Source organism: Mytilus californianus, unplaced genomic scaffold (assembly GCF_021869535.1).
Source record: "Mytilus californianus isolate M0D057914Y unplaced genomic scaffold, xbMytCali1.0.p SCAF_13, whole genome shotgun sequence".
Lineage (NCBI taxonomy): Eukaryota > Metazoa > Mollusca > Bivalvia > Mytilida > Mytilidae > Mytilus > Mytilus californianus.
The window spans coordinates 44085152-44112514 of record NW_026262615.1 but is presented as its reverse complement, the minus strand read 5'-3'; the positions used below and the strand labels follow the sequence as shown (position 1 = coordinate 44112514).

Sequence of the window (27363 nt, the reverse complement as noted above, 5' to 3'; positions counted from 1 at the left end):
CATGATAGATTAATGTAAGAGTTTTGAATTATCAAAATTTTGAATTTTGAATTTTGAATGATCCTTCTTGGCTTTCGTACATTAAAGTTAGAGTCGATAGTTCAGTGACGTCATTTACACCGATTGACATCAGGTAACAAATTCTAGAAATACATACGACGTGGGAGTATGATTGGAATAGCCAATCATGCCGATCAGCTGACATACAAAATATTCGTGATTTACCACTGGTTCGTTTAAAGAACGTCATATTAGAATGACAAATATCTCCATCGTATATAATACATTTAGGAAAACAAGTTTGGTTACTTGTTTAAACTGTCAATATAAATCAGGCCGTTAGTTTTCTCAATTGAATGGAATAAATATTTTTCATGTTGTGGCCTTTTATAGCCGACTATACCGTATGGGTTTTTCTTATTGTTAAAGGCCGTACTGCTGTCCATAGTTGCTTTCATCCACTTCTTTGGAACTTTGGTGGATAGTTGTAATATTGGCAATCATACCATATCTCATAATTAGTAAATAGAAGTTAGTACATGGTACTCTTTGCATATTAACTTAACATTGTTTTATATACGTGTTGTCATATCAAAACCTTCCATCCTTAATGGGTGGATTTTACATAGATAATAAAATTGTATGATAAAAAGCAAAATGAGGATGTTAAATTTGATGTAAGTTTGTTGTGCTTCTTTGTTACATTTGTTTATTTTTATAGTGATTAAGATGATAATACAATGTTGACTGTTGTACCCCTATTTTTGACATTTTTACCTATTGTGTCTGTTTGTTTTGTTCACGCATCGTTGTCAATTTAATGGAATTTGATGCAACTTTCATACAAGTGAGAGGTTTAGCTAGCTATAAAACCAGTTCAATCCACCATTTTCTACATAAGAAAATGCCTGTACCAAGTCAGGAATATGACAGTTGTTATCCATTCGTTTGATGTGTTTGAGCTTTTGATTTAGCCATTTGATTAGGGACTTTCCTTTTTGAATTTTCCTCGGAGTTCAGTATTTTTGTGATTTTACTTTATGCAAGAGAAACATAGTTTTATGATATCAAAGATTTGATGATAGCTGAACGCGCCTGTACTATAACAAAAAGACGTTTTAATGTAAAAGCTAAATCACGTTGGATACCAAGCACTCAGTGATTTGAAGCAGAGCTAAACTGATTGTTCCTTTTTCCAATGAATTATTCATACCTATGCAAAACGAATATACGAATTTCAGCTTAAACAGGTCATCAGTTACCTATCATTTATCAAAGACAGGCGGAAGATATCGAAGGGACATTCAAACGTATCAGTCAAAGACAAACTGACAACGCCATGGCAAGAAACGAAAAACTACGAAAAGACAAACAACAGTTTACAAAACACATCATAGAAAACTAAAGAGCTTTATCAAGTATTGAACAAACACACATTGTACAATTCCTTTCACTTTTATACCATTTGATAGTCTTTCAAACTATTTATATTTTTTTTTACTTATAATCATATTGCAATTTTATAAATGGTTGTCAAGCAAAATAAAGTAAAGCCTAACATGCAAGTACTATGCGTGTGCATTAAATTTGCAGTAATATCTCAGTTCCTCAAAAAATTTTATGCAGAGTTCACTGTATGATATAAGTCGTTTTAGATAGAAAACTCAAACAGTTTCAAGCCGTCGAGAAATGATTTTAGACCATATTTTCCAATACAATTTCAAACATTCCTGTCGAAAAGTTCTATCAAAAAGGCAAAATACGAAAGCATTTGACGTATTGCTACCAAAATATCCACGCAGAAGGATAGCTGTTACCGGTTGGATAGTGGTTTTATATAACTTAGGATTCAGCAGTTTTATCATTATCATGCAAACAAACAACATATATGCTATATACGAAACAGTGGTTGCTATCATGAGACTGACTGTAAGTCGAAGTGAGTTTTCAAGATTGTACGATGCGTTCGTCCTGTGACCCTTTTCGGCTGGTACGTGAATTGTTAGTATCTCCTCATTTTGAATAGATGAGTTTACATGGGTATTCCCGAATCTTATATGCGTAGGTGAATTGAAAGACGAATTTGAATTTCCTCTTAATGATTTCCTAATTTTTATCCCATTACAAATGTCCCACAGTACTCGTCCGTATGATACGATGCACACAACGGCGAAAACTGAACAAAGAGTACTAAGTATTATGATGTAGTAAATTCCTGCATTATGTATATTTACATTCTGGGATAAAACAGTGCAATCCTTTCCGGTGAGACCAGGGAAAACTGTTTTTATTTCGTTTGGACCAAAAAATATTACGACAGGAATTGACAATGCCACAGATACTCCTACCAGGACAGCAGATATGACATTATTCGACCTCTGAGAGTTTAAGAACATTGGCACTTTTTTTACAATAATTCTATATCTTTCAACAGCAATCGTAGTCCAAAATCCACTTGAGGCCAAGGCAACCACATGAAAAAGAAAAATGAAGAATTTGCAACCACTGATAGATGTGGTGTAGCTGTATCGAATATTATAAATCTCTAATGGCATACAAAACAAACATGCTATAAGATCAGTTAATGAAAGCCAAATGATGAAAACTCGAATCGAATATTTTGCCATGACCGGCGATATCTTGAATATTAATATCATGTGTATATTTCCAATTGTTCCTACGATACACAAGAAACTAAGGCATATTGTAGCTGGAATCCCTTGGTCCAGAAATCTTTTGTATTCTATTTCACTCAAACTGGTATCAGTTTCTTTTGTTAAATGTAATGCCATCCTGAAAATTGTAAACAAAACCTTTTATGCTTTTGATTTTAATAGCAAAAAACATTAATGAATGAAAGCTACGTGCACAATTTTTGTTTTTCGAGTAGAACTCGAGAGTATTTTTGTCTCGTGTACCACTGAATGATTAATTCAATTTTTAAATCAGCGGCCTTTGATATTTTACTTTCATCTATAGGATCGAGTGAGTTTATTGTGTTTGTAATTGATTAACATATGTTCTTATAACTTGTTTCACATATGTTCTTCTAAACTGATTCACATATGTTCTTATGAACTGATACACATATGTTCTCATCACCTGATTCACATATGTTCGTATAGCCTAATTCGCATATGATAACATAGACACTTTTGATTGTACTTTATTCAATAAAATGCAATAAGTTAATGTTAAATATTAAAAATAATTTTCTTCCTTGTCCCAAGTTTTAATTTGCAAGATAGATTCAAAAGTTTAATAGTTGAATGGATGAATTTCTTGGTGTTTCTTGTTTACAGGGTAATTTTCAACCATTGTCATAATACGTTATAGTTATCTATTCCATCTACTTTAGATATAGGATACAACAGATACAGTTAAGTCTGTCTCATATTTTGGCTGACATCTAGAAATTGACAATGATGATCGGTTGAAAGAAAAACTTTACGACAAAAGAGATGATGTCAGCTTCCCAATTGTGAACTTTCCATTCCTATGTAGCAACATTCCAGCAGCGCCAGCATACGTACATTTTACGGACGCCTACACGAGTTGGTTAACCTTAATATAAACGCCGTTTCACAGAAAAGGACGGATATGTTCTACATGTTCTAATTGTCGCAATTACAATCCCGTCCCCTTTTCACCGAATGTGAACTTTTGAATTAGATTTATCACTAACATGAATAACACGACGGGTGTCACATGTAGAGCAGAATCTACTTACCATTCAGGAGCACCTGAGATCACCCCCATTTTTGGTGGGTTTCGTGTAGCTCAGTCCTTGTTTTCTATGTTGTGTTTTGTGGACTGTTGTTTGTCAGTTTGTCTTTTTTTGGCCATGGCGTTGTCAGTTTATTTTCGACTTATGAGTTTGAATGTCCCTTTGGTATCCTTCACCCATAATACCACAAGTTTGTAAGTGTTAAAATGGTTTCCTTTTTCCTGTACTTCGTTAACAAATTAATTTGACCAATTAATGTCCGCTGATTTAAAGCGCAATAAATTGTTTCCCCATTTCGAAATGTATTACAAGCGCTAGACAATCAAATCTGAATAGATCAGATTCAAATCAGTATTAACTACAGGCAAACGTCAATCACAGATTTGTGAAATAAAAATAATAAATAACTTCCTTGTTGAATTTTTTTTATCCGAATTACATCGGTCAGAATTTTATTTTATGATTTTAATCCATGTAATGATACCTCGACTTAAAATGGTAACAATCAACAATATGAACAAAATATCCATTCGAAGTCCTGATATATTTGCGTCCATTCGGGTTCAGTTTTGGGCAATTAAAAAATAGAATTATCGTAATTTGTCATGATTAATATCTGATAATTGAAATTAAATTATTGAATAAAATACAGGTTGTTAATCAGTTGACGGTATTGTACGTCCTTCACAACAACTTCTTGCTCTACATCAGAAGGTGTTGTGTCTGTGCCAGAATACAAATAGAAAATAGTTTTCTTTGAAATGTGTCTTTTTATATCAAAATCTTTCCCAAAGTTTTAATTTACAGGTATTATTCAATGGTTAAAAAGTTAAATGAATTGATGTCTTGATGTTTCTTGTGTACCGCGTAATTTTCAACCATTGTCATAATACGTTATAATCATATATAATAATGCATTGAAATCGTATGTGGCATTAAACACATACCTGAATAATCTTTGTTGTCTCTGTGCATATAGTTGTATGTACTTCTACAGATAATAGATAATTTATCCTTAAGTGATCTAATGTTCAAGTCAAAAGTGTTTATACACAACAGTAAATTTATTCATATCACTTCACGCCCTTGGTGTATCCAATGAAAAAATATAGTTTATTACAAAACTAAAGTCAATATTGGAAAAAATAATGTGGGTAAAATGTATAGTCTTTTATACAATCATATATGGGTGTCCTATTTTTAGTCTATACAATCATATATAGTTGTCGTATTTTCAGTCTATACAATCATATATTGCTGTTTACTGTTTTAAACACAATTTCGTTAGTGAAACCCAAAGCCCAACTAAAAAGAGTTTTAAACTGATTCCTGACTGAAGACATTTGAGCTACACTTGACAATGAGGGTCAATACCATACATTATATCAAGAAACTACTTGCCCTAACTGATTCGCCATTGGCAATCAATTTGGTCCATTCATACTCCTTGCACTTTCTCTGTTATCAATCGATTGATCTTGTTATAGTTCTGTATATACATTTCATACTAGACTTCGGCATTCATATTGAATTTAATTGTAAGTTTGAATACCACGAGGACAAAATGTTCGCGATGACTTTGATTGACCATATTTATACCTATATGTTTTATGATATTAAATGTTATTGAAAACTCAAACTTTTCAAAATGCTCGTTAACAAAGTTAATGTCTAAAGAGAGACATGTCGCCAAACAAACAACAAAACACATTTTGTTAATGCAAAAACTTTTCGACCTGCTCTTATTTCTACATACTTCATGATTTAAGCAAAGTGGAGCAGTAACAACATAAACAAGTACAAGGTTTTAAGTATTTAGGTAAATAATCGATCTAATAACTATCAAATATATCAGGTTAATTATTGAATACGCCAGAAAAGCATTTCGTCTTAATGAAACTCATTATTTTCGCTCGAATCAAACCAGCTGTTAAAAAATAATTAACTTTTTATATCCATACGTTTTTCAAATTTGGACTACGGCCATTCTTCCTTAAGAAAAAAAAAAGTCATCCACCTAAAACTATTCTTGACATATTGTTTTTCCGCTAGAAATTTGACCTTTTTCGTGTTTTATTGTTTGTTAATAAAATGGTTTTTATTATTTCTTAACTGATGATTTATACATAACATCATTGTCTTTCCTTTTCTTAATGTATTCGAAATGCAGAGCAATATAACCACTCCTACATTTTTCGTAATTACAAGTTATTCTAATTATTTTGTATCAATGGGTTTGGTTGGATGACAAAAAGCGTAAAATTCTCTATCTCCCTGTCTATAACAAAAGAAGCAGACATTTTTTGAATTCTGGAATGTATTGATGTAATTTCTCCAATAATAAGCAAAAAACTCACATTTTGCACCTATACATCTTCTTCACGTTCTTTTAATCAAATTTTATTATTTTGAGGCGGAAAGAAGCCAGAAAACGCCCGGTGTTTACGTTTGACGCTGGAAGCATACCTATGACGTCACTTAGTTTAGGCGCCAAAGAAGATAACATCATTTTGCAGAATTTTTGTATAAATGTATCAGAAGTGAAGAGCAATAAAACCACTTCTAAATTTGTCGTAATTACAAGTTAATCTCCAGCACATGCTCATAATCTTCCTTGTGTTCTGCAAAAATTAAATTTTTAATTTTAAATTGTTATGATAACAATAGATAAAGGGCAATTTTGTCATATGCATTAAGTAAGTATGAGAATAAATAAGATTTCTCATGTTTCTATTGAGTAGAATTTGAAAACAACAACTTTTTTTTCTACACACGGAAAATGAAATCTCATCATTTAAGGTGAAAAAAAACTAGTTAAATATAAGAACGGATTTCTTTCGAATTAAATTTTGAATTTTAAATTGTTATAACAATAGATAAAGGGCAATTTTGTAATATGCATTCTAATACAAATTTTTCTGTTCTCTTCCGTTTGTGAAATAGCATATTTTTTGGGCACAATCATTTTCTTTTCTGGAATGACAACAGAAAATTGAACAAAATAGTATATTATTTTAAAGTTAGTATGGGAATGAATAAGGTTTCTATTGAGCAGAATTTGAAAACGACAAGATTTTTTTTTCTACACAGGGAAAATGAAATATCCACATTTAAGGTTTTAAAGTTATAAGAATGTGTTTCCATATGACACCATACCCCACTCGCACTATATTTCTTTGTTCGGTGAACTGTCAAAATGTGGTCAGTCCCTAAAATTTTAATTTATATAGAGTAGATCAAATCATAATGAACACGTGTAGTAAATTTCAAATTGAAGTGACGTCATGGTGAATTCCCTTTACCAAAAGTTTTAACATGAGTTTGTACCAATGTCACATGTTCAGTGAATCATGAAATAGGAGTTGAAAACCGTGTTTTGGCATTATTTTGTACAGTTCGCATCATAATGAACATGTGTACTACGTATCAGGTTTCTGTGATTACAACGTAATGCTTAACTAATCAAAAGTTCAAACTGATATTAGACTGACAGACAAACGATAGAATAAAAGAGATGAACTGACGAAAAAGCGAACGGACGGACCAACATACCTGGAAACATAATGCCATTCTACTATCGGAGCGGGCAGAACTACTATCGCAGGCGTTCCATAAAAAAGATTACTTGTAGAAGGGGTTTGTAGCCTGTATACTAGTACTACAATAAGTACAGTTTCGATGTTGAAGTTGTATCAACCATCAGGAACCCGATGATTATAATTTCGCATGCTAGACGCACCTCCAAATATAATTTTAGTATATACTACCCAATTTTATGAACAGTCTGTTGAAGACGATTTCCAATGGAACAACAAGAGAATTACTATCAGGTACGTAGCTAGGACGGTGGTGGCTGGGGCGGCGGGCGGCGTGCGGGCGAATGGGTGGGCGGTTGGTCGATCATCGTGCGGGCTATCGGGTCACTCTATATAATTTACAGTAACATTTAGCATTAAAACGGTTTTACGGCTTTTAATTATTTCTCTTGTATGATATTTTTTCCTCTACCGATATTCTATGCATTTTGGATCTAGCAAAAATTCCATCAAAGTGCTGTCGTGAATTGTATTCGACCTTTATAACCGATGTAAAAGTAGAAGAAAGTCGGAGGATACCAAGGGAATTTCCACTGGAGTCTTTAGTAGTTAATGTTTATTCAGAATGAAATCTTGAACTTACTTTTTATTTCGATTTCAAAGCCTTGCAGCATACCATAACTTACCTCTTACTAAGATCTTTTGCATGGGCTGATGCCGTTTTTTTTTTTTTGTTTTTTTTACATTTCGGTTTTGTCAAGGATTGTTTGACGTCTCTCTGGTATTTTTTTTTTATTTTTACCACAGATAATTGACAGCTTATTGTGCATCTTTGCAAGGAAATGAGGCATAAAACGATTGGGAACAAAGCTTTAAACCACGATGACTGCTTTTTCCCAATAATGAGCTTTCCATTCACTTGAAGGAGTATCTATGCACGGTTTGTATAGTTCTTATTTAATTTAAACAGCAGCCAATATGTCATTTATGCTTTTGTATCTTGCAACAATTCATGTCACGAGCCAAATAACGCGAATCATATGGACGGTTGGTTGTTTTACGTCGAGTAGCAAACATTGCATACATAGTTGGGACGGGTAAATGTAATCTGATATGAATATTAACCATGTTTGGTACTAGACTGATTTAATCGTGCTTGTTGAAAAGATAACAGTCCGAATACCCAGGGATCTAGGCGGGTTTGTGTGAAATTGGTTAGGTTGAGTGGACATAATTCATTGAATTGTGAGGTAGCATCATTTTCATACATTTGGTGGAAATCATTTAAGATATCAGTCAATCCGTACATCTAAATATTTGTTTAATCAAACCACGTTGATAACAAATAAATCTGAAAATATGGTATGGAATCACTAATTCAAACCAGGTAGTACAATAAAGTAGTCCATATATCAAACAAATTAGTTCCTACGCATAGCTGTCATTTTTAATATATGTAAACCATGTGGGTGATTTTGGTATCAAATGAAAGTTGAAGGATTGGGGATCATTGTAGAACCCTGTTTGAATGATTGTATTAATAATAACAATATTGTACAAAATTGAACCAGGATAACATATAACTGTTTTTCAGGTCTGAAATACCTGTTATTGTACTTCCGAACTTGTCCGTGCGCTCTTGTATTTGATTAAAGGTGTGTTGATTTTTCCAGCAAGAGTAACCAGAATGTATTGTTTTGACATGGAATGACTGTCACTTCAATTGAACTTAAGGTCTATGAATGATTGACATTGGCTAATTTAACATAGAAACCAATGGGGTCGTTGATAAGTGGTTTTATTCCATATCTGAGTTTGTATTTTATTAAACTTCAGAATCTAAGTAATTGTCTTCATATTTTGTAATCTCCCTATCGATGCAGGACTGAAAAGACCGAGATCAATCATCTTCTACATGGTCTTGACTATTCTCAAAACAGATTTTGTCCATGATCTAATGTAGAATCTTCAATGCATAGATACAATTACAATTTCAACAAAAGCATACAGTTGGCTTTAGTCATTCATAAGCATGTATAACAAATTTCTGTCGCTATAAAACGTAGGCCGACATAATATCCTTGCATGAAATTAACTGTATGATAAAATAGTTTACGAAAACAGATCTGACAGACAGCTAGCAACGACAAACATTGACATAACGTACGAAGAAACAGCTTAAACAGTTGGGAAGGGATTTACTATTCAGATCGACACGCAGTACTAATCACAACTACAAAAATGACAGAAGACACACAAAGTACCAATCTAAGAGAACTCTCAGTTACTGAATGCTAATTCAAAGTCAACAGCAACTAGTAAATATCTTAAGTGTTCCAAACAAGTGTCAGTCAGTACACATCCAACCGATTTAGTGTACAGACGTCATAAACTGGCTTTAAAAGATGACCTTTTGCAATGACAATATATAAATATCGACAGGAAGTAGGACCATAAGTGTCCATTACTGTATTGTTATACATCTTTAGTTATGTTTTATTCTATTTAAACAAAATTTCAGGTATCTTACTACATTGTTAAATTGATAACCACAGAATAAACGTATTCAAATAATCAATGAATTACATGGATGGTATCTAAATTCACGGGCTCTATAAACTTAATCACGTTAAAACGCAGGGTGTGATATCCTGTTTGTAATACAGTTTCCATAGCTACAATCAAATTTTTCAAGCGAAATCTTTGTATCTTTGAAAGAATTTAGTAAAAAGGTTTCAAGTTATTTGTTCTTAAGAAATCCCTGAACTGATAATTTAATTGTTATATTAACATTACGCTCATTGAAATCTCAAGCATCCTGTAGCAAGTCAGGAATGTGGTGGTAATTTGCAGTCATTTTATTGGATGATGCAAGGTATCATGTAGTTTTGTCAGGTTTAATTGACTTCCCCCTTTTTGAGTTTACCTCAGAGTTTGGTATTTTTGTGAATACATTTTTCAGACACGGGCATATACATGTAAGAATTAAATCAAAACACTTTCCCTAAACTAATATATATTACAATAATACTTCCATACATACTGGTTTGATATAGTTACCTATACTACAGACTCCCTTGAACAACATATGGGATTGTCAACCTTTAAAGGCATGAGCTAATCCTCAGTCAATTTTTTTTTAGTCAGCTTGTATTGTTTAATTACGCTTCCTTACATTTTGTTTTATTCGTAGCTGTAAGATGTGAATATCTAACATGCAATACCAATTGGCATACATGAAAGTTCAAGCAATGAGAGTCGCACATACGCCATTCTGAAAATATTATACCCTTTTTGCCATTCTCTCATCAACAAATGTATAAATTACTTTTTATTAAGTTGTGTTTGCTAGAAAGTAACATCAGCGTTATGCCGGCGATAAATGTTACTCCAAAAAAAATGTCCATACAATTTCAAGCATTCCTGTCGAAAAGTTCTATCCAAAAGACAAAATACGATGGGATTGGCTGCATTGTTGACATAATATCCGCGTAATAGAATTTGGGATACTTGTCGGACTATATTTTGATACATCTTAGGATTTAGCATTTTGGTCATTATTGTAAAAACATACAACTTATATCCTTATTTATAAACGGTTGCTTTCATATGGGTTATTGCTGGTCGAATAACATTTCCAAGATTGTTTGATGAACGAGTAGCCTTTTTCTTTTCACTATAAGAAATTCCAACGTGTAATCTTATCATTTTTTCCTCTCAGTTTTGAATAGTAGATATTACCTGGGTGGGGTCCAAAGGCAGATTGGAAGACGAATCTGGTTACTTTCCTAATGATTCCCTCCAATCTTTCCGAGTACAAATTTTACACAGTATTCTTCCATATGAAACGATGCAAATGACAGTGCCAACTGAACCTATAAATACTAATATACTGTAATAAACTCCTACATTAAGTATTCTGTGATACTCTGATCAAATTTTACAATCCTTCGCGGTTAGGCCAAAAAGATCTGTTTCTTTTTCGTGCAGACCATAAAATATAATTGCAGGAATTGACAATATCATAGATAATCCTACCAGACAGGCAGATATGACATTCGACCTTTGTGATTTAGCGAATAGTACGGGCAAGTTTTTGACAATTATCTTATATCTCTCAATAGCAATTGAAGTCAATAAGCAGCCGGATGCCACTGTTACACTGTGATTTAGAAATCTAAAGAATTTCAAGCACCGACAGATGAAAATGTGTAGATTTATCTAATATAAAAAATCTCGAAAAGCATACAAAACGAACATGCTGTTAGATCGATAAATGCAGGCCAAATGATAAAAACTCAAACGGAACTTTTGCCATGATCGGTGATAACATTGTATCAAGATAGTGTGTATATTGCCCATTGTGCCTACGACTGCCAGAAATAACAGGAATATTGTAGCTATAATCCCTCTGTCCAGAAATCCTTGGTATTCAATTTCACTCAATCTTATAGAAGTTCCGTTTGTAAAATTTGAAGCCATTCTGAAAATCATATAGGGAAAAAAGTATACAGCTGTTTTCATTTCATTTTCATTTCAACAACATAATAAAAGAGTTGTTAGTTCAATGGGGTATGATATTTTCCTTAAATCAAAGTTGGATTTCATATATTTTTAGCGAATGTAAAATTGTTATATTTGTATATGAAACACACAATAAAGATTTTGTGTTTAACATCAGCAGAAAATATCAAATGTTCATCAAGACGAGAACGTGTAGATGTGAATTAAATAAGTATCTTCATTTACTATAGATAGACGGATGATAGGCCAGATATTTTACGTGCTACTTTACAAGATGAAAGTTCAAAACAGTTCTCAGGAAGACTTACACCCTAGTTCTATTGTTATACTTCATAGTTTCTATTTCTGAAACAAGTATAAATTGAATAGATCTATTGTTACGAATAACAATGGATTGTGACCACATGGTGTGACGAGCGGGGTTTCTGGAAACCCCTGCTTTTTTCTACACCCCGAAAACACAGTCCATTGTTATTCATAACAATAGAAATTATTTTTTTAATAGCATGAACATGACAGATTACTAATAGTGTTTACTACAAGTTGTTTCAAGACATATTAAAAAAAAACATATTTCAGGAAATTCCAACAGCGAAAATAATATTTAGCATCTATTTTAAATAAAAAAAAAATCATTTGAATACTCCTTTGCTTGAAACTAAAATTTTAATCCCATATGGCAATGTCTTAAAGAACATACTTGTAAAGATTTTGTATTTAAATTATACATTAAAAACTTCTAGTTTTCATTTGGACTTAGTCTTAATCATAAAATAAATATCAATATTGTTTGGATTGTTGCAGATTAATGATGGCACCAAGGGCCGGATCCAACCGTTTTTAAAAGGGGGTTCCCAACCCAGGATAAATGAGGGGTGGGGGGTTCCAGTCATATGCCCCCATTATGGGGTTCCAACCCTCGGTCCCCCCCCCCCTCCCCACCAAAAAGGGGTGTTCCTACATATGCAATCTCTATTTTTGTATGTTAAGCGTGTCCGTCGTTGGGTTTCTAATCCAGACACACATATCCATCAGAATGATCGAATACGAATGATTATTTAATGTTGAGAAGAGGGGGTGGGGTGCTTTTTACATGTAAAATACATTTACGATTACCTACATTAAGCTGATACATGTAAGTACTTTCGATTATAAATATTGCCTTTATCTTTAGTCTCTTCTACCAAATCCAACGCGTGACTCAAAATGTCAGCCGTCTTATACCCGTCCATATTGACAATTACATACAAAAGCATGATGTATATTTTTGTTAGAACATACTCACCCCTTCTCGTCCAATGGATAAAAGGTATTTTGCCTTCTATTTTTCATAGTATATGGCTTTCCATGCACTATAAAATTCTATACATGAATGACTTTTCATTGTAGATTAATTATGAAAGTGAACTCTTAACTGCACTAACGAAGTGTATTACAAACCCCTGAGGAAATTTCCATAGGAAAACAGCAAAAAAAATCATAAGTAATTTGTTTTGTCAAATTATTTTAAACATGTTAAATAAGAACAAGATAATACAATTATAAAACATCTTAAGTTGAGTTTTGAATATTGCAAAAGATATATAATTGTACATATATACAACACACAACAAATGAAAAGGGGTTAAAGGTGTAGGTTGAATGATATTTAATCAATTTTTTAAACGAAACCTTAAAGTCAATGATTTGTAAGAAACAATGACTGTTGACCTATAAGGCAAAGGCAATTTGTGAAAACCAGTACATTCGTCAATAGAAAAGTAAACATTTGATGTTGGAAGGATAGTGATTTTATCTATTTATTAAGTTTTATAATTAATATACAAATATACAGCTTTCGAAAAGGTAATTATGTGCTTTTCAAAAGTTTTTTGAGATATAAAAAAGGAATTTGAGATATAAAAAGGTATCAAAATTTACCTGAAGCAGAAAAAAACTCCATTTTTGAACAAATCATCCTATTTGTCATAAAAAAAACTATTTCAGTGCTATTAAATTACCATTTAACATATGACTTAATTAACCACGTTAACTATTAAAGTGAACTCATATGAAGGGCTGATTATTACAATAAGAAAGGATGATTTTTTTTTATGTCATTTGAAGGTTTAAATATGTTCTAAATTGGTCAAACAATACTTGGTCATGTTTTATGACATTTAAAACCCTCGGCTACGCATCGGGCTTTTAATATTCATAAAACATGACCAAGTATTGTCTAACCTATAAGTAATAAGAATGCATGATGTGGTCAACCTTGACCTGCTGATCCATAAAAGCACATGGATTTAACGGGAATATGCAAAACGGCAACTTTGACATTTGTAAAATCCACTCACTTGTCAAAATTTTAATAAAGATCGTCAAAGTAAGGTTACTAGTAGGGTTTCATCTAAACAAATAATTTTTTTCTTATTAATCATGGTTTAATATTGTCAATAAAAATGTTTTCCGTTCTTTTTCAATTAATATTCAATGTAAACAAATATAGGGTTTAGCATCGGGTGTAAGTTAGTTATAGACTTCTGGATACGGCGTGTCTGGATGAGAAACCCCTCCGGCCTCCGGCCGTCGGGGTTTCTTATCCAAACACACCTATCCCTTAGTTTATAGTCAGCAATGTAGACTTTCTATTCATCATCTGGAAATTCCGAGGGCCTCGGTGACCGAGTTGTCATAGTAGTTCAACTTCTGTATCACTAGCTTGTCAATACTGATGTTGTGAATTCAAGCTCCGCACTTGTCAGGTGCGTTCTACTCAAATCTTAATTGACTTGAATCCCATTTATCACATTCAAAGTCAACTAATATAACAGTTCAATCACATAAAATGTTATTGCAGTTGTCTTTAAAAACCTCACTTTTAAGCTTATAATAATTTGGATGAATTGATAATTCAAAATTGAAAAAATGCACAAATCAATTTATTACGAGGGTAGAAATAATTTGTCTGAATGTAAACATAAAGTAGCAAAAACGTGGTTTTTTTTATTTTAAAGTATATGCGTATATCATGATAGTCTGTACGAGGCACATTATAAAAACAAATAACCAACCATTACTAGCCCTAATGAATATGCCAGCGGCAGTCTGCGTTCTCCGTTCATACTCACTTTCAACATGCATTGCTTGCATAACTTGTTGTTTATGTTTTCGTCCTGAATATGCATGTATTATTATTTTTTTCATTCGACAATTCACATGACTAATTAGAATATACCGTAGTTTGATATCCTCGAAAATATTTCGATTGAGATATGTATTTACATATAAAAATAAGAAGATGTGGTATGATTGCTAGTGAGACAACTTTACACCAGAAACCAAATTACATAGAAGTTTACTACTAAAGGTCTTCGCACGGACTTCAACAATGAGTATGACCCTTACCGTTCCAAAATGACAAATGTAAAACACTTCAAACGAGAAAATTGATGTCCTGATTAATGTACAAAACAATGAACGAAAAACAAATATGGTATACAGCAACAAACGACAACCACTGAATTACAGGCTACTGACTTGGGACAAGCACATACAAAACGTGGTGGGGTTAATCTTTGCTGGATTCAAACCTTTTCCCTAACATGGGACAGTGGTGTAACAATACAACATAAGACATGTATTAACAAAATTTAAAAATCAGTAAAAAGGAGCTTAATGCATGCACATTTTAATCAAAAGAGATGTGAATCTCAATATAGATTTTACTAAAAGTTTTATATAGAAGCTAAACATAAACAGGAAAATATAAAATAAAAAAAACATGTACATAGTTGCAATTTTCAAATATCAGGCTTTTTTACAAGCCCGACACGTGACACTAATTTTCCTGTACCAAGTCAGAAATATGACAGTTGTTATCCATTCGTTTGATGTGTTTGAGCTTTTGATTTTGCCATTTGATTAGGGACTTTCCGTTTTGAATTTTCCTCGGAGTTCAGTATTTTTGTGGTTTTACTTTATAATGTTTAGCTCAAAGCGTAACAATCTGCAGTAAGACGACTTTACTGCTGAAACAGAAAATTATTCTGAACCGATTTGATTTTCTGCTCCTTTCAAAGGGGCATTAGCTGTCAAATTCGTGTTCACCGATTTGCCTAAAATTCTCAAATTTGATTTATAACATACTACAACGTATATCCAAATTATAAAAAGTCTAAAATAAACAATTAACAATGAATGGGGTCGATAATATCTGCATTTCGTGTGTATTTTAGCCTAGACGCCATCTAAGTAACTATCGATGATCCCTCCGAAGACTGCCGATGGTCATATGACCCGATATAAATATAAATAGAGATATAGATAGATTACGAACTCGTGCAATTGAATTTTTCTAGGTCTATTTGATTTCATATTATAGTTTGAAAATATATATTAATCATCGTTTTTACCTGTATAAGAATGAGTTTTTGTGGATTAAATAGGTCAATTAAATGGTTTACCCTTGTTTCACTTTCAATGTTGACATTATTTTCCTTTTAATAACTGAACACGCCGTGACGCATCTCTAGCTAAGGGGTTAAATTGAAGTATCAAAGTATCTGTGGTTATTATCATTTGTATCAAAATAATTGTTTGACCATTTAAATCCATGTAATGGTACGTCAACTAAACATGGTCACAATAAATGTGTGATACCACCAAATCATAGTACGTCACAATCGGTTTCATACGAAAAAGGGTCGAAAAAAATATTCCCTTGAATTTGACAGTTGTAGGAAATTGATCATACAATTCATTGCAATAAAAAAAATTCTGAGTCATAGAATTGAGAATGGAAATGGGGAATGTTTCAAAGAAACAACAACCAGACCAAAGAGCAGAAAACAGCATAGACATATACCTTTGGTGTTTCAAAGCATTATTCTTTTTTTTTTATTTGGTTTTTCTACAAAATATTTTGGAAACATGAGGTTACATGGTTACTAAGGCTTTGTAAACAGAAATAGGGGTAAATTTTATTAGTTAACTTCCAGTGACGGTTATTATCTAATGTTATATGAAATTTTGTCTGTAGTACTGGACAGGATAAAACTTTACTCCTGCCAAGTATTTCTTTATTTGAAACACAGATAAATCCTGTATAATTTTTTTGAAAAGTCCCAATTTAACAAAGTCTATAGGGGAAAAACAATACTCCTATTTAGAGAAGCTGCACATGCACCCTTGACCTTGTATGTCTCTCATTTGTTAAAATTTTATGCTATTTCTGTAAAATATTGCAAAAATGAAATATTCTGATTGAATTGATTATCAAAAACACATTTTAATATGGATAGTTCATTCAGCTTGAACACTTCAATTACTCATTTATTTCTAGTATCACATTCCTTGCATGAATGTGTAATAGTTACCCAACAATTTTTATTTATTGGCCTAAAAAGTTATAATTTTGAGAAATTGAGCGGTATTAATGAAGCCAAAGATGTCCATTAGTGGTATTTACCATCTTAGGGTCATTTTTTGTATCATATTCAGCTGTGTGTCTGTAGATGAGATGAATATTAGATCATTTATTGGTTTCACTATATTCTATCAAGCTGCGCTGTGATTTGGATTTTTCGAAGAAATTTGCTTAAATCGCTGTAGATGTCGTTTTACATTACACTAAATTTCTCTGTTGAACTGATTGAAGTGATTATGACGAAACTTGATGGTAATGCTTGAAATAACCAGTATTACAAATGAAAAGTAAAATCACATTCAAGTTATTCAACTAAAAAGTCTTCTTTAGATGTGATACAACCAAATCATAGTATGTCACATCCAGTTTCGTACGAAAAAAGGTAAAACAATATTCTCTTGGATCTGAAAGTTGTGTGGAATAAATCATACATTTCATTGCAGTAAAAACATTTCTGAGTCATAAACATATATCTTTATCTATGTGTTTCAAAGCATTATTCTCGTGTTGCTCATGTTAGTACAAACCCAGTTGCAAGTGTAATTGGTCATAATTGCAGAAAAAGGGATATGATTGTAGTTGTTCCCTTTCTTGTCGACTTGTTCCTTTATTCATATGAGGCTCATTTCATACAGGAACTTCTTCGGAAGTTAGAAGTGTCCTTTAATTTCACTTTCCGCCATATGGACAATGTTCTCTCACTAAAAAATTTAAATTTGGTGACTATGTTGATGACATCTATCCCATCTACTTGAAATAAAGGATACAACAGATACAGTCAAGTATGTCTCATATCTTGGCTGACATCTAAAAATTGACAATGATGGTCGGTTGAAAACAAAACTTGACAACAAAAGAGATGATTTCAGCTTCCCAATAGTGAACTTTCCATTCCTATGTAGCAACATTCCAGCAGCGCCAGCATACGTAAATTTTACGGACGCCTTCACGAGTTGCTTAACCTTAAAAGATAGGCCGTTTCACAGATGACGACGAATATGTTCCAATTGTCGCAACTACAATCCCGTCCCATTTTCCCCGAATCTGCACTTCTGAATTAGACTTATCACTAACATGAGTAACACTACAGGTTTCACATGTGATGCAGGATTTGCTTACCCTTCCGGAGCACCTGAGATCACCACCATTTTTTGGTGGGTTTCGTGTAGCTCAGTCTTTGGTTTTCTATGTTGTGTTTTGTGGACTGTTTCATTTTTAGCCATGGCGTTGTCAGCTTATTTTTGAGTTTGAATGTCCCTTTGGTATCCTTCACCTCTCTTTTAAAAACCAGCCATAAAACCACAAGTTTGTTAGTGTTAAAATGGTTTCCTTGTTCCTGTACTTCGTTAAAAAATTGATTTGACCAATGAATGTCCGATGATTTAAGGCGCAACAATTTGTTTCCCCATTTCCAAATGTATTTCAAGCGCTAGACAATCAAATCGGAATAGATCAGTTTTAAATCAGCATTAACTACACGAAAACACCAATCACAGATTTGTGAAAAAAAACAAATCAATAAATAACTTCCTTGTTGAATTTTTTTTTATCCGAATTATATCAGTCAGAAGTTTCTTTTATGATTTTAAATCATGTAATGACACCTCAACTTAAAATGGTAACAATCATCAATATGTTCAAACTATCCATCCGAAGTTCTTATGTATTTGCCTCCATTCGGGTTCAGTTTTGGGCAATTAAAAAGTAGAATTATAGTAATTTGTCATGATCAATATCAGATAATTGAAATTAGATTATTGAATGAAATTAAATTAGTTAATCGGTTGACGGTAGTGTACGTCCTACACAACAACTTCTTACATCGGATGTGCCAGAATACAAAAATAGAAAATAGTTTTCTTTGAATAAAAATGTTTCTTATTATATCAAAATCTTTCCCAAAGTTTAAATTTACAGGTATTATTCAATGGTTAAAAGGTTAAATGGATGAATGTCTGGATGTTTCTTGTGTATCGAGTAATTTTCAACCATTGTCATAATACGTTATAATCATATATGATAAGGCATTGAAATCGTATGTAACATTAAACACATACCTGAATAATCTTTGTTGTCTCTGTACATAAAGTTGTATGTACTTCTACAGATGATGGATAATTTGTCCTTAAGTGATCTAATGTTCAAGTCGAAAGTTTTTATATACAACAGAAAGTTTATTCATATCACTACACGCCCCTGGTGCATCCAATGAAAACGTATTGTTTATTACAAAACTAAAGTTAATATAAAACCTAATTTCGGTGAATTTTTTAGTCTATACAGTCATATATGGTTGTCGTATTTTTAGTCTATACAATCATATATTGCTGTTTACTGTTTTAAACGCAATTTCGTAAGTGAAACCCAATGCCGATCTAAAATGAGTTTTTAACTGATTCTAAACTAAAAACATTTAAGCAACACGTAACAATGAGGGTCAATACCATACATTTTATCAAGAAAAAATACTTCCCCTAACTGATTCGCCATTGGCAATCAATTTTGTCCTTTCATACTCCTTGCACTTTCTCTGTTATCAATCGATTGATCTTGTTATAGTTCTGTATATACATTTCATACTAGACTTCGGCATTCATATTGAATTTAATTGTAAGTTTGAATACCCCGAGGACAAAAATGTTCGCGATGACTTTGATTGACCTTATTTATACCTATATGTTTCATAATATTAAATGTTATTGATAACTCAAACTTTTCAAAATGCTTGTTAACAAAGTTAATGTCTAAAGAGAGACATGTCGCCAAACAAACAACAAAACACATTTTGTTAAAGCAAAAACTTTTCGACCTTGCTCTTATTTCTACATACTTCGTGATTTAAGCAAAGTGGAGCAGTAACATCATGAATAAGTACCAGGTTTTAAGTATTTAAGTAAATAATCGATCTAATAACTATCAAATATATCAGGTTAATTATTGAATACGCCAGAAAAGCATTTCGTCTACATGAAATCATTATTTAACGCTCGAATCAAACCAGCCGTTAAAAAATAATTAACATTTTATATCTATACGTTTTTCAAACTTGGACTACGACCATTCTTCATTAAGTAAAAAAAAATGTCATCAACCTAAAACTATTTTTAACATACTGTTTTCCGCTAGAAATTTTGCCTTTTTCCTGCTTTTTATTTTTGGTTAATAAAATGTTTTTTTATTATTTCTTAACTGATGATTAATAGATAACATTATTGTCTTTCCTTTTCTTAATGTATTGGAAGTGCAGAGCAATATAACCACTCCTATATTTTTCGTAATAACAAGTTATTCTAATGCAATTATTGTGTATCAATGGGTTTCGTTGGATGACAATAAGCGTAAAATTCTCTACCTCCCTATCTGTAACTAAGGAAGCCGACATTTTGAATTCTGGAATGTATTGACATGTAATTTCTCCAATAATAAGCAGAAAACTCACATTTTGCACCTAGATATATTCTTTTAATCGAATTTTATTACATTTTGAGCCGGAAAAGTAGCCAGAAAACGCCCGGTGTTTACGTTTGACGCCGGAGGCATACCTTTGACGTCACTTAGTTTAGGCGCCAAAAAAGATAACATCATTTCGCAGAATTTTCGTATAAATGTATCAGAAGTGCAGAGCAATAAAACCACTCCTTAATTTGTCGTAATTACAAGTTAATCTCCAGCACATGCTCAATATCTTCCTTGTGTTCTGCAAAAATTAAATTTTAAATTTTAAATTGTAATGATAACAATAGATAAAGGGCAATGTTGTCACATGCATTAAGTAAGTATGGGAATAAATAAGATTCTATTGAGCAGAATTTGAAAACAACAACTTTTTTTTTACACACGGAAAATAAAATCTCATCATTTAAGGTTTAAAAACTAGTTAAATATAAGAACGGATTTCTTCCGTTTGTTTGTGAAATAGCATATTTTTAGGGCACAATCATTTTCTTTTATGGAATGACAACAGAAAATTGAACAAAAAAATATATTATTTAAAAGTTAGTATGGGAATGAATAATGTTTCTATTGAGCGGAATTTGAAATCTACAAGATTTTTTTTTCTACACAGGAAAAATGAAATATCCACATTTAAGGTTTTAAAGTTAGTTAAATATAAGAATGTGTTTCCATATGACACCATACCCCATTCGCACTATATTTCTTTATTCGCTGAACTGTCAACATGTGGTCAATCCTTTAATTTTGAATGTATATAGAGTAGATCAAATCATAATGAACATGTGTAAATTTCAAAATGATGTGACGTCATGGTAAATTCCCTTTACGAAAAGTTTTAACATGAGTTTGTACCAATGTCACATGTTCAGTGAATCATGAAATAGGAGTTGAAAACCGTGTTTTGGCATTATTTATAAAATTTCGCATCATAATGAACATGAGTACTACGTATCAGATTTCTGTGATTACATCGTAATGCTTAACTAATCATCAATTCAACCTGATATTTGACGGACAGACGAACGATAAATAAGAAGAAGAGATGGACTGACGAACCGACGAACGGACGGACCAACAAACCTAGAAACATAATGCCATTCTATTATCGGAGAGGGCAGAACTACTATTGCAGGCGTTCCATAAAAAGATTACTTGTAGAAGGGGTTTGTAGCATGTATACTAGTACTCTAATTAATAAAGTTTCGATGTTGAAGATGTATCAACCATCAGGGACCCGATGACTACAATTTTGCACGCTAGACGCGCGTCCAAATTCAATTTTAGTATATACAACCTGATTTTATGAACAGTATGTTGAAGACGATTTCCAATCGAACAACAAGAGAATTACTGTCAGGTACTTAACTATGACGGTGGTGGCTGGGGGCGGTGGGCGGCGTGTGGGTGAATGAGTGGGCGGTTGGGCGGTCATCGGGCGGGCTATCGGGTCACTCTATATATTTTACAGTAACATTTGGCAGATTAAAATGGTTTTACGGTTTTTAATTATTTCTCTTGTATGATATTTTTCCTGTACCGATATGCTATGCATTTTGGATCTAGCAAAAATTCCATCAAAGTTCTGTCATGAATTGTATTCGACCTTAATAACCAATGTAAAAGTAGAAGAAAGTCGGAAGATACCAAAGGAATTTCCCCTGGAGTCTTCAGTAGTAAATGTTAATTCAGAATGAAATTTTGAACTTACATTTTATTGCAAAGCCTTGCATCATACTATAACTAACCTCTTACTAAGATCTTTTGCATGTGCTGATGCCGTTTTTTTTTTTTACATTCCGGTTTTGTCAAAGATTGTTTGACATCCATCTGATAATTATTTTTATTTTTACCACAGATAATTGACAGCATATTGTGCATCTTTGCAAGGAAATGAGACATAAAACGATTGGGAACAAAGCTTTAAAACACGATGACTGTTTTTTCCAAAAATGAGCTTTCCATTCACTTGAAGGAGTATCTATGCACGGTTTGTATAGTTCTTAATTTAAACAGCAGCCAATATGTTATTTATGCTTTTGTATCTTGCAACAATTCATGTCACGAGCCAAATAACGCGAATTATCTGGACGGTTGGCTGTTTTACGTCGCATTGCATACATAGTTGGGACGAGTAAATGTAATCTGATATGAATATTAACCATGTTTGGTACTAGACTGATTAACTCGTACTTGTTGAAAAGATAACAGTCCGAATACCTAGGGATCTAGGCGGGTTTGTGTGAAATTGGTTAGGTTGAGTGGACACAATACATTGAATTGTGAGATAGAATAATTTTCATACATTTGGTGGAAAACATTTAAGATATCAATCAATTCATGCATTTAAATATTTTTTTGAATCAAAACAAGTTGATAACAAATAAAGCTGAAAATATGGTATGGAATCACTAATTCAAATCCGGTTATAAAGAACATACAAGAAAGTAGTCCATAAATCAAAACTATTTTGTTTCTACGCTTAGCTGTCATTTTTGATATATGTAAACCATGTGGGTGATTTCGGTATCAAATGAAAGTTGAAGGAATGGGAATCATTATGGACCATGGTTGAACGATTGTATTAATCATAACAATATTGTACGAAATTGAACCAGGATAACATATAACTGTTTCTCGGGTCTGAAATACCTGTTATTGTACTACCGAACTTGTCCGTGCGCTCTTGTATTTAATTAAAGGTGTGTTGATTTTTCCAGCAAGAGTAACCAGAATGTCAATACTGTCATGGAATGACTGTCGCTTCAATTGAACTTAAGGCCTTTGAATGATTTACATTGGATAATTTAACATAGAAAGCAACGGGGTCGTTAAATATTGGTTTTATTTCATATCTAATACAAATTAATATAGTTTGTATTTCATCAAACTTCCGAATCTAAGTAATTGTCTTCATATTTTGTAAACTCCCTATCGATGCAGGACTGAAAAGACCGGGATCAATCATCTTCTACATGGTCTTGACTATTCTTAAAATAGAATTTGTCCATGATCTAAGGTAGAATCTGCAATGCATAGATACAATTACAATTTCGACAGAAGCTTACATTTGGCTTTATGCATTCATAAGCATGTATAACAAATTTCTGTCGCTATAAAATGTAGGCCGACATAATATCCTTGCCTGAAATTAACTGTATGATTTAATAGCTAACGAAAACAGATCTGACAGACAGCCAACAACGACAAACATTTACATTACGTACGAAGAAACAGCTTAAACAGTTGGAAAGGGATTTACTATTCAGATCGACACGCAACACTAAACACAAGTATAAAAATGACAGAAGACACACAAAGTACCAATGTGAGATAACTCTCAGTTACTGAATGCTAGTTCAAAGTCAACCACAACTAGTAAATATCTTAAGTGTTCCAAACAAGTGTCAGTCAGTACACATCCAACCGATTTAGTGTAAAGACGTCATAAACTGGCTTTAAGAGATGATCTTTTGCAATGACAATATATAAATCTCGACAGGAAGTAGGACCATAATTGTTCATAACTGTATTGTTATACATCTTTAGTTATGTTTTATTCTATTTAAACAAAATTTCAGGTATTTTACTACTCTGTTAAATTGATAACCAAAGAATCAATGTATTAAAAAGATCAATGAATTTACATGGGTGGTATTTAATTTCACGGGCTCCATAAACGTAATCACACTAAAACGCTTGATGTGATATCCTGTTTGTATTACAGTTTTGTCATAGCTTATTTTTCAAGCCAAATCTTTGTATCTTTGAAAATTTTTTGTAAAATTTAATACACTTTTCAGACATGGGCATAAACATGTAAGAATTAACTCAAAACACTTTCCCCATACTAATATATGTTACAATAATACTTCCATACATACTGATATGATATAGTTACTTATACAGCAGACTCCCTTGAACAACATAATTATGTGATTGTCAAACTTTAAAGGCATGAGATAATGTTCAGTCAATTTTATTAAGTCAGCTTGTATTGTTTTATTCCGCTGTCTTCCTCATATTTTGCTCCATTCGGAGCTGTAATATGTGAATATTTAACATGACATACCAATTGGCATACATGAAAGTTCAAGCAATGAGAATCGCACGTACGCCATTCGCAAAATATTATACCCTTTTTTGCCATTCTCTCATAAACAAATGTTAAAAAACACTTTTTATCAAGTTGTGTTTGAAAGTAACATCAGTGGTATGCCGGCGATTAATGTTTCTTCCAAAATGTTTTTCCATACAATTTCAAGCATTCCTGTCGAAAAGTTCTATCCAAAAGACAAAATACGATGGGATTGGCTGCATTGTTAACAAAATATCCGCGCAATAGAATTTGGGATACTTGTCGGACAATATTTTGATACATCTTAGGATTTAGCATTTTGACTATATCTGTGAAAACATGCAACATATATCCTATATAGGAAATAGCGGTTGCTATCATGAGGCTTGTTGTTAGTTGAATCGCATTTCCAAGATTGTGTGATGAACGAGTAGCCTTTTTCTTTTCAATGTGTACTTTCATTATTTTTTCCTCCCCGTTTTGAATAGTAGATATTACTTTGGTAGTCTCCGAAGATAAATTGGAAGACGAATCTGTTTTCTTTCCTAACGATTCCCTCCAATCTTTCCGAGTACAAATTTTACACAGTATTCTTCCATATGAAACGATGCACATGACAGTGCCAACTGAACCTATAATTACTAATATACTGTAATAAACTCCTACATTAAGTATACTGTGATATTCTGATAAAATTCTACAATCCTTTGTGGTCCGGCCGAACATAGATGTTTCTTTTTCGTTCAGACCATACAATATAATTGCAGGAATTGACAATATCATAGATAATCCTACCAGACTGGCAGATATGACAGTCGATCTCTGTGAATTAGCAAATAGTACGGGCAAGTTTTTGATAATACTCCTATATCTCTCAATAGCAATTGAAGTCAATAAACAGCCGGAGGCAACTGTTACAATGTGATTTAGAAATCTAAAGAATTTGCAAGCACCTACAGATGAAAATGTGTAGTTGTATCTAATATCAAAAATCTCAAAAGGCATACAAAACAAACATGCTGTTAGATCGATAAAGGCAAGCCAAATGATAAAAACTCGAACGGAATATTTTGCCATGATCGGTGATAACAAATATACCAAGATTGTGTGTATATTGCCAATTGTTCCTACGACTGACAAAAATAGCAGGAAGATTGTAGCTGGAATCCCTCTGTCCAGAAATTCCTGGTATTCAATTTCACTCAATCTTAAAGAAGTTCCGTTTGTAAAATTTGATGCCATTCTGAAAATTATATAGGAAAAAAGTATACAGCTGTTTAATATCTTTTTATTTCAACAACGTAAACAAAATAACTGTTAGTTCAATGGGGTATGATATTTGCCTTAAATCAAAGTTACAATTCATATATTGTTAGCGAATGCAAAATTGTTATTTTTGTACATGAAACACACAATGATGATTTTGTGTAAAACGTCAGTAGAAAGTATCAAATGTCTATCAAGGACAAGAACCTGTAAATGTTAATTAAATAAGTACCTGATTTACGATAGACACCGATGCTAAGCTAGATATTTTACGTGCTAGTTCACAAGATGAAAGTTCACAACTGTTCTCAGAAAGACATAATATCATTCCGCTACCCATTACTCTGACTCTGAGCCGACACATCTTTGCTCTTACTCATAATTGCCGCGTTTCTAGCGTAGGAGCTACAACAAAGTTCAGGTCTGAGCAGGCGGTGATTGAATCCACGATTCCCAAGCTCGAAGTAAGCACGCTGGATTTGAACATCTGCTTCCATGAAAGTATGGCAACACAACCTTTGCCATAGACCAGTCGGCGAACTAGACTTTCTATACACCATCTTGAAATTCGGAGGGCCTCATTGACCGAGTTGTTAAAGTAGTTCAACGTATGTATCACTAGTTTGTCAACACTGAGGTTGTAAATTCGAGCTCCGCACGTGGCAGGTGCGTTCGACTCCAATCTTAATTGACTTCGATCGTCAGTTTTCCTGTCGCAGGTGGGTGGTTCTCTCCGGGCACTCGGGCTTCCTTTACCAATAAAAACTTATCTCAACGAAATACCTATCAGTGCTCAAAGTCGGGTAAAATACTGATCAATTCGGAAATTCCGGATATTCTTTCTTATTTTTCTTATAGAGAATGGCTCTTTTATAATATATTTCGAGAAAAAAACTAAATTATGACTATCTCAGTAAGGTCAAGAAATTATCAATCATTGTCTTAATACGTTATATCTATATATGATTAACCAATGAAATCGTATTTGACATTAAACACATACCTGAATAATCTTTGTTGTCTCTGTGCATATAGTTGTATGTATTTCTACAGATGATAGATAATTTATCCTTAAGTGATATAATGTTCAAGTAGAAAGTTTTAATATACAACAGTAAGATTATTCATATCACTACACGCCCTTGGTGCATCCAATGAACACATATTGTTTATAACAAAACTAAAGTCAATATGGCAAAACCTACTGTGGGTAAAATTTTTAGTCATATACAAGCATATATGGGTGAATACTGTTTTAAACGCAATTTTGAAAGTGAAACCCAATGCCCATCTAAAAAGAGTTTTAAACTTATTCTACACTGCAGACATTTGGGCAGCATTTAACAATGAGGGTCAATACCATACATTT

At 32.8% G+C, this 27363-nt stretch overlaps 2 protein-coding genes across 3 annotated transcripts; both read right to left on the bottom strand.

The window, feature by feature from the left end:
• Positions 1-556: 556 nt before the first annotated feature.
• Positions 557-27046, bottom strand: LOC127723728 (cholecystokinin receptor type A-like). 2 transcript variants are annotated; one of them, XM_052230478.1, is made up of 2 exons: positions 26998-27046; positions 557-2793 (listed from the first exon to the last, which is right to left on the bottom strand). In XM_052230478.1, exon 2 carries the CDS (start codon positions 2790-2792, stop codon positions 1665-1667), a length of 1128 nt encoding a protein of 375 aa, XP_052086438.1. In that variant the 5' UTR covers position 2793; positions 26998-27046; the 3' UTR covers positions 557-1664. The 2 variants fall into 2 exon arrangements, with proteins under 2 accessions (XP_052086438.1, XP_052086437.1); XM_052230477.1 differs by lacking the exon at positions 26998-27046 and adding an exon at positions 4675-4811.
• Positions 24876-25970, bottom strand: LOC127723948 (high-affinity lysophosphatidic acid receptor-like). Its single transcript, XM_052230663.1, has one exon. It carries the CDS (start codon positions 25968-25970, stop codon positions 24876-24878), a length of 1095 nt encoding a protein of 364 aa, XP_052086623.1.
• Positions 27047-27363: the final 317 nt, after the last annotated feature.